Source organism: Colletotrichum jinshuiense, chromosome 2 (assembly GCF_051148585.1).
Source record: "Colletotrichum jinshuiense chromosome 2, complete sequence".
NCBI lineage: Eukaryota > Fungi > Ascomycota > Sordariomycetes > Glomerellales > Glomerellaceae > Colletotrichum > Colletotrichum jinshuiense.
In genome coordinates this window covers 5,355,698-5,370,488 of record NC_139309.1, presented here as the reverse complement: position 1 = coordinate 5,370,488, position 14,791 = coordinate 5,355,698, and the positions used below count along the sequence as shown (strand labels likewise).

General features: G+C 56.5%; 4 protein-coding genes across 4 annotated transcripts; 1 reads left to right on the top strand and 3 right to left on the bottom strand.

The window, feature by feature from the left end:
• Positions 1 to 3,348: 3,348 nt before the first annotated feature.
• On the top strand, positions 3,349 to 4,099 carry EsH8_II_001399 (ribonuclease E inhibitor RraA/Dimethylmenaquinone methyltransferase; the record flags this gene model as incomplete). The annotated part of the gene is made up of 2 exons (XM_083264697.1): positions 3,349 to 3,762; positions 3,824 to 4,099. The coding sequence occupies 2 exons, from the start codon at positions 3,349 to 3,351 to the stop codon at positions 4,097 to 4,099; spliced, it is 690 nt and encodes a 229-aa protein (XP_083122019.1).
• A 1,247-nt stretch (positions 4,100 to 5,346) lies between these two features.
• On the bottom strand, positions 5,347 to 7,925 carry EsH8_II_001398 (armadillo-type protein; the record flags this gene model as incomplete). The annotated part of the gene is made up of 2 exons (XM_083264696.1): positions 5,347 to 6,364; positions 6,421 to 7,925. 2 exons carry the CDS (start codon positions 7,923 to 7,925, stop codon positions 5,347 to 5,349), a joined length of 2,523 nt encoding a protein of 840 aa, XP_083122018.1.
• Positions 7,926 to 8,735: 810 nt separating this feature from the next.
• On the bottom strand, positions 8,736 to 9,851 carry EsH8_II_001397 (Sucrase/ferredoxin-like-domain-containing protein; the record flags this gene model as incomplete). Its single annotated transcript, XM_083264695.1, has 2 exons — positions 8,736 to 9,470; positions 9,522 to 9,851. 2 exons carry the CDS (start codon positions 9,849 to 9,851, stop codon positions 8,736 to 8,738), a joined length of 1,065 nt encoding a protein of 354 aa, XP_083122017.1.
• Positions 9,852 to 10,672: 821 nt separating this feature from the next.
• EsH8_II_001396 (bifunctional glycerol-3-phosphate/glycerone-phosphate O-acyltransferase SCT1) lies at positions 10,673 to 13,023 on the bottom strand (the record flags this gene model as incomplete). The annotated part of the gene is made up of 2 exons (XM_083264694.1): positions 10,673 to 12,739; positions 12,799 to 13,023. The coding sequence occupies 2 exons, from the start codon at positions 13,021 to 13,023 to the stop codon at positions 10,673 to 10,675; spliced, it is 2,292 nt and encodes a 763-aa protein (XP_083122016.1).
• Positions 13,024 to 14,791: the final 1,768 nt, after the last annotated feature.

Genomic DNA, 14,791 nt, shown 5'->3' with positions numbered 1-14,791 from the left:
AATGGGATAGGTGCCCAAGTTGCCCCCTACCTCCTCCTGGGGAGCCATGCCATCGCAGGTCTCGACTAAGAACCGACGACGGCGGCACCCATGGCCGGGAGAGAAGAGCAACCGCCGGCATGGTTATTGGCGTACGGGTACGGAGAACGAACTGGCTGGCGCACCGCACCGTAGCAACAGCCATGGCTTTGTAGATCCCCCATGGCCACAGAGGAGGGGACGCACTGCACGACCAGGTCCAGCACCGGATTGCCAGGCACGTACATAGTCTAGTACTACATTGTGCGTAGAGGCAGACCAGGGGACATCGGGATGGACGCGCCGATCCTTTCACACCCAGCGCGAGCCGGGAACCCTCGTCTTGCAACAAAATCTTCCATGAAGCTCTCCCGTCCGTATCGCCTCGGTGAGCAGCCCTCACCTTGCAATTGCGAAAGCAGTCACTTTGAGGCTTCATGCCAAGTTCGCCATGTCCAGCTGGTCTCTTCGGGTGTCCCGGAAAGGCAGTGAATCACGATTATGAATCCAGGAGCGTCGTGTCTTGGTGCCTGAAGGTCGGCCACGACGAGTCGAAAGAGGCATCTCGTTCGCGGTACCCTGTTCATGGCCCAGTGCGGGCTCACAGCAGCAACAGCAGCAACAGGGTACTTCACCGTGAACCCTGAATCCTTCTACTATCGACGCCCCAAGCCGACGCAACGCGCGGGCGCGGCAATGTCTCACTCGGACAAGACGAGCAGATGTCAGTCATGTTGCATGTTTTGATAAAAAAAAGAAAAGAAAAAATACACATGCTCCCCGAGTCAAGTGGAATGACTCGAAATGGCTGCCATTCAGCTTGTGTCGCACACTAAAAGCTGACGTTCAGGGCACACTCTAGAAATCGTCCAGTGTCTTCCCGGTGCTTCCCGTTCGTTGCTTGTCGAGACACCAACAATGATCTTCAGCGGGCCGGGACTTGCCATGACATCGGGAAACACCCAGCCCAGCAGCAAGACGTCCAGACTCCATCCAGACCCAGGCGCCAGAGCAGCGCCAGCTGGGTGCCCGGCCCAGTGCGGTTGGCGATAGGACCTGCGCGAGTAGTATCCCTGGTCAGCGTCCCGCTTCGAACCCGGCAAGAAACGGAGATCTCTGGGGGGTGGACGAGGAAGAGAGACCGAGGTGGAGTGGACAGACCCTGACCCCATTCGCGGTGGGCAGCCAGTGACGAGCGTCGCGTGTCATGTCGTTGGAGCCGTCACCAGCTCGGTATCTTGAGTCGCCCGGCTATTGGTCCCGGTCAATGAGGGGTATGGTCGAATTTTGAGGCCAGTGTTGCATTGCCAATGGAGGAAGCGAGAGGTTTTGAATGCGATGCGCGGGCGCCCGGGGAGGACGTAGTCCGGGGAGGTGAGCCAGTGCTGCTGCTATCGCATCGCATCGCATCGCATCGCATCACATTTGAGATCCCTATCGGCGGCGCAGGTTGTGTGTTACCTTGAGGCGGCACCGTGGAAAGCCAAGTGCCTATTGCGCAGGCGAGGTACTTTCTCTGTGTTCGTATGCGTACTGGCGGTACCTTGGGACGTGCCAACACCAATGGAAGGGGCCAATAACCGGCCCTCCCTCTCCACACGTTCCTGGTGTGGTGGTTTAGGGCTTCAATCGTGGTGATTGTCTGCGTAGGTAGTGTAGACCTGTGTGTACCATGTATGTACGTACGTACGGATAGTGTAATGCACTTTCCCAGGTCCAACGACACAACGACAATTGTGACCCCGATCCGATGCAACCACCTCAATGGGCAGGCAGGACTACCTTCCTTGGATTTGCATATACTACGACACTCGGCACGTGAGCTCGCGTGCTTAAACGCCCTCATTGGTCCCAGGCACCTGATCTCGGTGCCGATGCAAGCAGGCCGTCGATTGGGCTCCAAGTGCGAGGTGCGGCGTGCCTGCCTGCCTGCCTGCCGATTGGGGCCGTTCGATCCTCTTGCCTGGCCACCGTGGACTTCTTTCCGAACCTCGAATCCTTCCAGCCAGTTCCAGTTCCAGCCGCCGTTCCTTCTCCTGCCTGCCTAGGGTTCTGTGGTTCGCCGCTTTTCTCAACCGGCAACTAGCAACTGACAGCAGATTCTTGCCGACGCAAAATGCATCCTTCTGCTGGTGGCCGCAGCAAAGGTACAGCTGCTAGCCAACCAGTTCCTGCCCTTCGTTGCCATTTCTGACCGCCGGTGCGGATCTTCTGTTCTCATTCAGGAACACGCGAACTCCGAGGGCCACACCTCGGGCACCTGTAACCTGACCCCATTTCCAACCCGACCTTGCCTCACATTACCCGGTACACCGTGCCTTACATAGATGGCAATTGATTTCCCTGTCCGCTCCCTTCCGCCTCTTGCAATACATTTCTAAATGAGAGGAAAAAACTGGCGCTCCGTATATGAAGAGCTGCCTGGGAATCGATCACATGCTTAGTGAAGCTGGCGAGTATCCCGTGAAAATCCTAATCACATACAGCATGTCCTTCGCCTAAATGGTGGCGGAGAACCGGACTACTCTACTTGGTGTAAGTCGGTTCGCCGTGGGCCACTTGCAACAACATCCGTTGTCTCACGGCTATCCAACAATTGCAATTATGCCTGCTCGAGGCGTGCTGGTAGACGGAGATAAGCGGCCAATGGCAAAATATCTCTCCACAAGCACAGGCGCATTGCAACCTCTGCACCTCAACTCCACCACCCTCGCTTTGAGCTTCCTGCCTACGCCCATAATGGACTCTATTCCGTGACGTCCCCTAGACCCGGTAGATGGGCTGTCCGACGGGGCCGGTATCGCATCTTTTGCACCACCGATGGGGTCTCCAGCACCTCTAACCCCTCCCGGCTGCCTTGGAACAAACGCTGCTGCGCCAACCAACATTTCTGCAGGGAAAGCATGGCCGAAGCACCATGAGGCTAGAAGTCGATGTAACAAGCGCTTTTGCAACCGCCAAGATGGCACCACATTCGCTCCAACATGCCACAACTCCCCACCGGGCATAATCAAACCTCGAACGTGCATTCCACCAGCCCTCCCCCACACCTTGTGCTGGGACGCCATGTGATTGGAGGGGCTTTCCCTCGGCGGCTCCCGAGCGTACAACCTCCCGACTCCAACCGCGGCTGACATCCAAAGCCAACACCGGTTGATGTTTCTATCGCATGCTGAATACACCACTATACCCGGGTATTGATGTTATTGCCAGGAATCTCCAGGGCCTTCAAGCTGCCTCTTTCGGTCCAACATCTGCTTAGCCTTGCTATCTTGTCTCTGGCCTTCCCCAACTAGTATACCAGTCACCCATTGGTCGCTTTACGTCACTATGGCTGATACAGACGACGCCCGCATCGCACTGCTTCAGAAATACACCGCCTGTGACATATCAGATGCCCTCGTAAAGCTCAAAGTCCCTGGAGCCGGCTTCCTGCCCGACCTACAACTGTTGGGCCAATCAAACGCCGCAGGTGCTCCCATAACTATAGCACCGGCGTCCACCATTCTGTTTGCTCGAAAAGGGGAGACGTTGGATTCGCCACCGGCTAACATTCCCAAGGACACTCACTGGGCTGATATCACCCAGCCGGGGACCGTCGTCATCATCAGACAGCCTGATGGGCAGAAGAATGCCGTCTGTGGTGGCATCATGGCTGTCAGGATGAAGGTTCGCCAGGCGAAGGCGGTCGTGGTCGTGGGTCGCGCCAGGGACCTTGGCGAACTCACAAGTACGGGCTTACCTGTGAGTCGATTAAGTTTCCAAGTCTCCTAACTCACCGGTGGTTGCTAAAAACCCAATCCAGATCTGGGCGAGGGGGCTCTCCACTGTAGGGGCAGGGGCCGAGAGCACTCCCTGGGCGGTCCAAGTGCCTCTCGACGTTGATGGTACTGTCATCAACCCCGGCGACCTCGTCTTCGCCGACCCAGTTAATGGGGTTGTCGCCATCCCTAGGGATAAGATCGACCAGGTCTTGGAACTTCTCCCGAAGCTGACGGCCGCAGACGACAAGGTCAAGGAGGACGTGCTGAATGGCAAGAGTGTACACGACGCCTTCAAAGCCCATCGAAGCAATCTCTGAGTCTCGGCCGCTGTCTTATAGCCGCCCGTGCTTGGCCTCTTTTGGGCCCCAGAACGCGATTAGAGAATGACATATTCTTACAAGCGAATCATATGAGGTGACGACAACGTCAAGCGGCGGCCGAAAGCGATGCCGACGGTTGTACCTTGCAGTCTTGCACTAAACTGTGCTGTATCTTTTGCCGGGTACACTCGACATGTGATCTCTTGCTATTGATGATCTTCGCTGTTATCCAGGCGGCTAGATAGAAAGGTCTTCGCTAGCACAATGCATTGCATTGCACAGTTGGTCGTCTCGTCACAAACCCCAGCCGAACCCACCGACAGTCACGAACCAAGGGCTTTGGGGCCCCCCCTAGCCTAGCCTCCTTAGACCCCTGGCCGTTCGCGAATCATGTCCGCAAAACCACCGATCTGCCAAAGGAAAGGATGCCCGTCCGCCAAGAAACCCTTCCTTCATTCCCTCAAAGCCCGACGGGTTGTTCGGCATCTGCGCCATAGGCTTGCTGACCGCCTCTCTCCCTCCGCCTTCCTCTCTCTTTCCTCCTCCTTCCGAGCTTACAAGCCTGTCGGATCTCGGATCCTTCTCAAAACACCACCGCGCATATTCCGTTCTCTTCCGGCGTGTGAACCTCCCGATAAATGTCTCGGTAGTCCGTCGCCTTTTAATGACTAGCCACATCTACCGGGAGCCCAGGTAAAGGAAAAAGGACAGGGGAGGGGAGGGGAGGGGGATGTCAACGGGCCAACATGCACAATACTTAATATTTTTTTTTTGCTCTCTTTCTATGTGTGATGATCATCAATTCATAAACGTGCCCTTCATGAGAAGCATTAGGCAGCATGATGTATAACCAGACAATTCTCCCGATTTCCCAACACCCATGCAAGACAACAAGAAGAGACTAGGAAAAAAGACAACTCCCCGATTCCAAAAAACCGCAAAGAAAGCAGCGCCATAAGGCTCGCACCCGATCCCTCTCGGCGGGTGAACAGAGGGAGAGGGAGGGGGTGAGAAGGGGAAGGGAGGGAGGGGGGGCTTCCCCTGCTTGCGTTGGCAATCTCGTGGGAATACTGACACTGAGGGAGACCGGCGAGACCGGCTCCCCCATCCTGTTTTTTTTCCTCCCCCCCCACTCCCTTCGTTCCGTAGCATGATATACAAAAGTCTCCGGGCCGCCCTGCTAGTGAGGCACCCGAGAGTTTGCTGGCCCTGTTTATTTTATTTTGGCCCCCTGCCTCTCAGCCTCAGGATAGCCAAACATCCCTCTCCGTCACCGGGGTGATGCGGTGGTTGTCCAGCCCAAAGTAGACGTCTCTCTCCTTTACGGGGCTGACGCGGTGGTTGTCGAGCCCGAAATCCAGCTTGGGGATTTCGATCTTGGGCGCCGGCTCGGGCTTCTTGGCCTTCTGGGCCGCGGTGGTCTTCTTGGCGGGACTAGTGCTCCGCGACTCGGGCGGCGGGCCGTACCGCACGTCCCGCGCGTCCCAGCCGTCCTCCGTGGCCGCGGCGACCCAGCAGCGCAGGGCCTCGTGTACGCAGCCGTAGAACTTTTCTTTGCAGAGCCGGAGGCTGCCGCCGAGGCACTTCTCGAAGCCTGATATCTTCAGGTCGTTGCGCAAGTTGTTGCGTTGGGTCGCGGTTGGCGTGCAAGCGATGATAGCGTTCATGAGGTCGAGGTGGGAGGCGAGGTAGTTGGTGGCGTCCCACTCCACTCCGCCGACGTAGGGCGCCGCCGGGACGGGCGGGCGCTCCGAGGGGAAGTGCCTGTGCATGTAGCCGTACGGATCCTGCGACCCGTTCGTAATGGTGCTGAGCGGCGCCCCGCCCTTGGTTGACATCTCGGAGGGCAGGGCGATGACGTTGAGGTGGTGCAGGAAGATCCAAAAGACCTCCTTGGTGACGCTGACGACCTCCTTGTTCCAGACGGTATACGGCCGCTCTTTTCGCATCTCCAGCACGAAGCCGACGGGCCTCTCTTCTTCTTTCGGCTGGGGGTTGCGCAGATACGACAGCACCTTCTGGGCGCGAGCGATGCGCTCGACGGGCGCAGCAGACTCAATGTATGTAAATAACACTGACGTGACGATGCTGCGTGTAGTAAATTCGCTGGGACCCTTTTTGTCGGGGTCAAACAGCATGTGGAGGAGCTTGGGGAAAAGGTCCTCATGGATGGAGTGGAGATATTGTAAGGCCAGTGCCGTGGTGCAGAGGGCCTTTAAGCATAGCAGGTTCTCGTGGAGGAGGGCATCTTCGTGTTCCTCTCTGCTGTGCGTTAGTGCTAGTTCCTCAAAGCCGAGTTCAAACAGAAAAAAACATACCTCCATTCGACCGCAATGATGCGGTTCAACAGTCCGACGATCTCCTGCATACCGCCCTGACGAATAAAGTCCTCGGTCCACGAAACAGTCTCGTTGCGCAGAAGCAGCCGGAGCTTGTGCAGCTTCCCGACCTCGACTTGTTCCGGCTTCTGCACTTTGCGCAGGTACGAAACGTAGTCGCCCGGCCCCTGGCCAAACTTGATCTTAGAAAGGATGCCGTTGCTCATCGTTGACCCCGAAGAAGACGGCCGCTCGCTCGCTATGCTCTCGGAGGACTTGCTCCTGAAATGGCGGCCAATCGAGGCCCCGTCGCCCTTTGACTTCTTTGTCGGTGACGAGGGCTCCTTCTTCCGCGAAAGTGTGAAGCTTCTTCCTCTGGAACGCTTAGACTGGGACTCTTCGCGGTCAGAACCACCAGTGGCGGCGGATGAAGGCTCATTGATCTCGTTGGCCTGCTCCTTGGCGGCCATCTCCGCCCAGTCCTGCCGGATGAACTCCATTTTGATCGTATCGGCCAAGCTTCGCATCTTGTACCGCTGGTTCTCGGGTATGTTCCGCCTGTCCAACATTGCCTCCAGGTGGGTATCGATCTCCTTAGGGTCGATGGACCGTTCCAAGGTATCCGCTGCCTTGGACTTCGTCTTGCTGCCAACGGCGGAAAACGCCGTAAAGAGCTTCGGACGTTGGATCTTACTAGTGATCCTCTCCGAGGCGGACGGCTCACGACCATCCACCTTTGTTTTGTTGCGTAGGTCCTGCGTGGACCTGTGCTCGGATATTGCAGTTGACGGGTGGTATGACTTCGGCCTCTGCTTTTTGGCAGCCATCTCGCTCGAAGCATCGCTCCCGAATCGCCCGCTGCCCGCGTCGAACGATGCCTTCCCTCGCAGCCCAGCGCTCCCGAGGTCCTGGCTGCAGAACTGTGCGTATATGGGCGGTGCCGGGCCAGTCATGTCGACGCTCGAGGTCGAGCTCGGCGGCGTGCGGTTCTCCTTGTCCTTGGCCAGACGGCGCTCCTCCTCTTCCTTTGAGGTTTTGTTAAGGGACATTGTCGATTTGGGCCGCGACAGGAAGCCTGCCAGGTTTGTGTTTGATTTCGTCTTCTTCGGCTTCTCGGGGGATACGTCGCGGGATTTTCGGCCCTCCTTCGTCAACGATTTGAGAGACAGCGTGCCGAAGGTGGATTTGGTCGGTGAACGTGATCGGTCGCGGCTCTCGTCTGGCTTGCGGGGCGACCGCAGCACCGGGTCCTGCTGGGAGTTCTGGCTCAGCTCGCCCAAGGCCCCCAAGCCTTCGGTCCGGATAGGAGGGGGCGGCATCCTGCCCTCGAGCTGGGCGTACGTTGCCTGGATGTGTTGGGCGGGCGTGGTGGTCACCTGGACGGACGGCGGCGACGTGAAGAGCGCGGAGCCCTCAGACTGGTTGCGGCGGTGAATAAAGCTCTTGAGGACCGAGGACCTAGGGCGGCCTCCTCCATTGTTATCTCCTGCGGCGGCGGAGCCCATTGTCGAGGAATGGGGGCGGGAATTTTTCGAAACAGGGTTCTGCTGGTTCCGTTGAATGAAAACAATATCCAGATGGAATGCTAGTCGAGTCTCGGAAGAAAACAAAAAACGTAATCCCAAATACTTTTGTGATGAATGAAGACGTGCCCCGGCAGCTTGTAATTATTTTTTTGCTCGTCTTGCTCACACCATGGTTGGGAAGGCGATTAGAGCAAGCTGGGGGAGATGGCTCAAAGCCAGACTACGTCCCGTTGCAATTGTTTTTCTGTCGTAGCAATAAGGAATTTGGGGGTTGGAGTGGATGGACGTGTCGGTGAGCTGAGAGTGGTGGACTGGCACCAAGGAGTGGCCGTGGGGATTGTTTATCCTAGCTTTGTTGTCCGGGCGACCCTTGGTGGGTCCGCCCGTTGTCCGCCTACGCTATCTTATCGGCTGCAGCTTGGGGTTGGTTTTCTTTTTCCCTTCTTTTTTGGAGTGCGGGGCGGGCCGGTAGATGTGGGGCAGCTCTCCGGTCATCTCGGTCAGCATGCGGAGACTCTCTGCAGTACCGCGCAAGCAGCTCTGTGCTCATCTCTTGGTGATGTACTTTAGCTTATTTATTGGCATTGCAAAATTGTAGGGAACAACAAAAAATATCGTCTTGTTCGCCTGGCCGTGTCTCTAATAACACAGCTCCTGTCTATATTGAACCATATGCCCCCGCATCTTTGTTGATGCCTGCCAAACGCCCATATCTCAGTCCGTGGCTCCAATCCCATTACGCATACGCCCCGATATTTCTCCAAATGGCCACTAGTCTAACAAAACTGCTCACCAACTCATCAGACCCTTTGACCGATCGAAGCCACCGCGCAGCTGCGTCTCGGGCTTGACAACCTTGCCCTGCAGAATCGTGTACCTGACCAGGTTCTCGCAGTCCTCTGGCATGATTCTCGCCAGCCATATGCACTGCGCTGCCCCCACATCTTCTGTCTCCGGCAAAGCCGCCTTCGGCTTCGGCTTCAGCTCCTCCTCCTTCACCCGCTCCACATTGTCCAGACCAAAGGCGTCGGGCCGGCGGTACACCATGACATTGGCGCTGTACTTGTGTCCGCCGACGTGCGAGATGAAGTAAATGCCCACGCCGCCGGGCCGCTCGTCGTCCATGTCACGGAACAGACCGAGGGGCCGCAGGTGGCGCTCAATCTCTTTGCGCAGCAGCGGTGCAGACTGCCCGCAGCGCGCGTCGCGCGTCTTTTGTGAGCAGAGGAGGATCAGCGCGCTGTGTGGGCACGGGCGGCGGGAGATTTGCGGAGGTATGCTCAATGCGCCCTTCTCGGTGCCGTTGGTCGCAGCTATCGGGACAGACGTCGGGAGAGCGAGCGGTTCGAGAGGTGAGGTGTTGGTCGGCGCCTTGTCCACGAATTCGGTGATAAGTTCCGGCACACTCTTGGGGGTAACGTGGTCGATGATGACAAAGGCAGGGAGGAGGAGGACCGTCGTGGGTTCGGAGTAGTCGCTCGAGTGCGTCGGAGTCGGAATATTGGAAGCGGACAGCATCAATTTCTGTTCCTTGGTTAGCATCTAACTCCCACGGGGATTGAGAGCGCGACGTACCCCATTGCTCGGCGCCGCCGCTTTGCTAATCGCCTGCATCACACTGCCCTTCTCGTCCGCGACGTCCCTCACCCAATCGCTCTTGCCCGTCGCCACGAGGGCGTGTGTGCTCCACGCCTTGATATGGCCATACAGGTCATCGCTCTCGTCAATCTTGAAGCCCCTGGGGTACTTGACGTGGCAACTCTCGCAGTCGTGCTCGCATTCGTCGCCGTCGACAGCGGGGTCCGTCTTTGTAAACAGGTCGAGCGCCGTTGTCTTGTTGCCGTCGGCATCGCCGAGAGCGAGCTTTTTGGCGCCCGAAATGAGAGACTTGAATGCGGACGTCATGGTGTCTTCCGTCTGTCCAAAATATAAAAATAATAATAGAAACAAACGAATCAAAGACTGTCTTCCGCAGAACAGGCAACTCCCCTCCGTGGAAAAGAAATAGGGAGGAGGGGCAGGCAGGGCCTTAAGGGTTGAAAGAGTGTCGGGGCGCGGCGTCGGTCGGCCCACCCGTCGGAAGGTGGAGGGGTGTGGGGTAGGGGGAGATTTTTGGCGAATGACGCCGAAAGATTGGGGAAACGGAATAAGGACTTAACCGGCGCAGAAGGTCTCCGTGGGCCGAACCAATGCAGTGTCTTGCTTTTCTACTCCATGGTCAACAAATCTAGCAGGGCGGAGGATTGCTTTGCTAGTCAGTCCCGCGCGCTACCTTAATAATGGCCCACAAGGTCACTCGTATCACCGAACAGCTCGGAGTTGTTATGATTAGGCCCCCAATCTGGGATTGGTAGATTCGCCCGGCACGGATTGCCGGACGGGACACGCGTGCGAGTCGTCTCAAATAGCGTCACCGCCAGCCCGAAACTGGGTGCCGATGTCTCGCCAAGTCCGTGGGCAGAGCGCCATTTTAGTTATCAGATCCTGCCATCCTGCGGAGATACTCGGCCCTCACTTTCTAAGCGCCGCTATTGGCCGCGCATTTGCCCCACGGAGTCGCATTCCACTCAAGCTTTGGTCAATCAATTGCTGCTGATTTGCAGATGAACTAGGAATCCACGTTACGGTATTACATATCGCTGTCTATGCGCACTCTTAAACTGTCTCGCACACCTGTCTCCACACAGGCAAACCGCCTCTTCTCAAACATGTAGCTATTATGTCATTTATGTGTTCTTCTTGCGCGCCTCGTTGTACTCCTCGTCCTCGCTGTCGTCGGCCCCCAGCTCCATCTTGTGTTCTCCGCTCTTTCTTCGGCGAAGCTTCATAGCCTCGCGAATCTTCTTGCTTGCCTCATCGAAGCCCCCGGCAGAGTCCAAAGTTGTGAACCCGCTGATAGGAAACCCGCCGGATCCAAGGCCGCCTCCACTGCTGCTGCTCCGACTCCTTGACCGAGAAGGAGGTCGCGTGGAGAAGATGCCGACGCCGCCGATGTTGCTGTACGATTCGTTGCGAGGAAGCCCGCGGCTCGACTGTTGAGTTGCCCTTCGGGAGATGGAAGGCGGTGTCGCCGCCTCGTAGGCGCTCGATGCGTCGCTGTCCCGGCGAGCTGGTGGGGTACGGGGCCGCGAGTAGCCGTCGGCCTTGTACGGATCCGCAACCAGACGAGTCTTCTCGAAATCGGGGAACATCTCGGGTCCGATTGTGTTGATGAGATCGGTGACTTGGGCGCTGAGGTCTGCCCGCTGCACACGCAGTTGTTGGATGTTGTAGCTGGAAGTAGGGTTCAAACAAAGAACCAGGGGCCTCAGGGACTTGAAAATGTCCATGCCAACTTCGCCGAATCGAAGAGCAGCAAATGTGATGCCCACCATCAGTGGCCACATGACGAGATACGTCGTCCACCAAGGCACCCACTCAGGGACGTAGCCCCAGAGGTGGTCCACCCAGACCCTGTACGTAACAATGGCCGAGTAGAAGTGGTACAGCGTCGGGGCGAGGAATATAGCCACCAGGAGCTTCCAGGTAGCCATGACGTCGCGTCCCTGAACCTTGACCGTCGAACCAGCCAGTGCCTGTCTCGCCTTACGGACGCTAATGGCTTTCGACGCGACAAACACAGGGCCAAAGAGGATCAGGCCGGGTAGCACGCCGATCAGGAGAACAAGAAGCTTTGCAACTCGGTAGAACAAAAGGAAGACAACCCTGGGAATGGACATCTTGCCGTACTGAACCTGGTGGTCTCGGAGACTGACGTAACGGAGCTGCTTGTTGTACTGCTTGACCGATTTGATGACGCCGACAACCCGCTCGTCATCCTTGTACCTCTCGTAGCCCATGGCCAGTCTGCGGTTCAGCTCGATAACAACGGGGAGGGGCAGTTTCTTTCCAGTAGGGTTGTACAGGCGTCGGGCAGCCTGGAGCATCATCAGAGTGTCGTAGTCGGGCGTGGAGACGGTGACAGCGCTCAGAGCCTGATACACAGTGTCGAGGAGCTGGCCGATGGCCTCGCGTCTCTGGTTATTCTTGTACATTTCGACCAGGTGCGGGGGAACATCGAAGGGAGGGCCAAACTCTACGACCGCGCGACTGCGGAACTTGTGGGCGTGGAAGTAGTTCATGCCGACGGGCACAATTTTCAGGCCGCAACCAGGAGACTCGGCAAGAGCGCCGAGTGCCATGATGGCGACACCGGCCTTCAGGGGAAGTAGTTCGGTGCGGTCGTGGCTACCTCCCTCGGGGAAGATGCCGACACAGCCACCCGATCTAAGACGATCGAAGACGGCCTCGTACACCTTGGTCTGGTCAATGTGCGGGGCGAGCTTGTACTTGGTTCCCTTGAAGCCCTCCTTGCATCCCTTGATGTCCTTGTTGGTAAAGTTGCCATTCTCGTCAATATCGTCGCGTCCAGTGAGCTGCTCCAGCGACAGCCTGCCCTTGAAGGGGCGCTTGATGCGGATCTCCTCGGGTCCCAGGATCTGCGCGATGTCGATGCTGGCGCCGGTCTGCTTTTTGGCAGATGGCAAGAACAGCATACCATGGACCTCGCCCTCGCCCTGGCCAAACTTGGTGCCAACGCCACGGATAAGTGTAGGGTCGTTGATGGGGTCAGGCAGATAAATCATGCCAGAGCCAGGCTTGGCGGCGTCCTGTGCTCGTCCGACAGGCACGGAGCCGACCTGGCGCGAACCCCATCCGATGAATCCATGTACAGACTTTTGCGCGATGAGGAGAGAGACTCGACGACCGGCCTCGTGTCGGAGGGTGCGTTGAAGGATCAGAGCATCGACAAACTGCAGAGATTGCGGTTAGCATGTGATAATGACAGGGGGTTAAGCTAGGGGACACCAACCTGGTTCGCGTGAGGAGCGGCGACGAAGAGGATAGGGCCCGACTTGGGGACCTTCCAAGAGCCACGTGGGTGGACTTCGCGGAAGAAAAGATCGACCAGCACGCCCAGAACCCAGAGGAACAGGTCGTACTTCCAATTCACCATCGGGTACAGCTCCTTGGGAGGGGTCGGGTTGGACTCGCTCTGCGGCGGCGCAGCGGCCGCCGTGCCAGCATGGTCCGGCATAGCGGTTCGATATAGGATTTCGAACGTGAAAAAAAGGTGTTGTAACAGGTGAGGTGCGAGAGGAAGCTGGGTGAAATTCTCGCCAACTATTGCGCCACTCCCTTAGGCTTTCATCCTCGGTGGTGTGGAACCTTCGGGTGCTGCAGGGCGACAGCGATAAAGGGGCTGACGGGTAGTGGTTCCTGGCTTGTGTTCGTAAGAAGAAGAAATCGTTATGAAGAAACGAACGGTAGTGCAACGAAGGCAGGACTGAGGTGTATGCGCCTCTGTGGTGATGCGACTGGCGACAAGTTGGTACGTGGGAGGGCAGCGCAAATGAGGTAAATGTCCAAAAAATGGGAGGGATGTGTTCTATGCAGAGCGTGAGCTGACAGGGGAATGGGCCAACCGGGGTCCACTATATCGGGATGTCATCCAGTCTTCTCCCCAGACGCCCCTCTTCTTCTTTTTCTTCCTCGGTGCAACCTTTCCACCCGCAACCCGTGTCTCTTCTGGTTTTTTTTTTTCCCGGCGTGCTTCTCCGAGACAATCTTGATAATACACGCGAGGAATTGCAACGCCAGGCGTGAGTCGAACGATAGCGGCGGCTCTAGTAGAATCTCGGGCGAAGCTTTAGGGGCCCTGCAGAATATACTAGGTCATTCCGTTCAGCGCTTGGGCAATGCGGGGGAGCCGGGCTAAAATAAATAAAAAATAAGATTTACCGTGGTACAACACCGGACGAGAGGCAGACGGGAGGATGAAGAGCTGCACCACTACGTCAGGGAGAGTTGAATTGGAGTAGCAGCCAGCTACAGCTAGCAATTGACCCCTCACCTCAACCGGTCACTTGCATTTTGTTGGGACGTCGCAGTCCTCTAATGATTGTCGGTTCAACAACTCGCACCTCGTTAAATTCCCGAATAGGCAAATATGTCCTTGTGCTCCCAAATTCCGAACAGCTTCCGCATGTCCGTTACAGCCGTCGACTCGGCCGTGATCAAACCTCGGGTGGTAAGAGACGAGCCCGGTTTGAATCATCGCTCATCGGGTCTGCCAACGGTGCTGCAGCTGATTGGACGGTGTTGCATACGTCTTGCTTCTGGATCAGCGCTGAAGACGCATAAGGTCATAGATACGTCAGAACCGTGCATAAATTCCTCAGAGCTGGTCGCGCGACTTATAACCAGGTTTGGTCGCATTCTGCTTGAACGCTGCACCACGGCTGAGGCTATTGCAGGCCCACGTTATCCTCCATTGAAATCGATCGCTCGCTCAGCGTCCATCATTGCTATCTTATATATTACTTGAAGGCAAATCTGTACGACTTAGAATCATGTTCATGGCCTAGGACACAATGTTACTGTGACATGAAGTGTACGCAATGTCTGGCATCGTGACGTCAATGAGATAGAGTCGAATGTTCGGCACCGTTCACCCAGAGTTCAGACTTCTTTCTCTTCAGCCTCTGGTAAGTAGGGTGTCCTGAACAGTTCCATTGCTGAGTTGTTTGAACGTAAGGGAGTTACCGGCCAGAATGCCCTGAGGTAGCATGCAACAACTCCAATCATATCGGGTTATTCTTTTCTAAGCATATATGTCAAGCAAGCAGAATAGGGAGTTCTTGAAGCCTCATTGAGATGGTTTCCAAAAACGCTCGAGGAGAAGAAAAATACTCGCACCGCTGAGTGCAAGTCATAATGATCAGAAATAAAAGTGGCTATTGTAAGCTATGTAGCCCGCTTGAATCTGTGTCTCCCCAAGGGTGCCCTCTTGAAGCAGCCTAGTG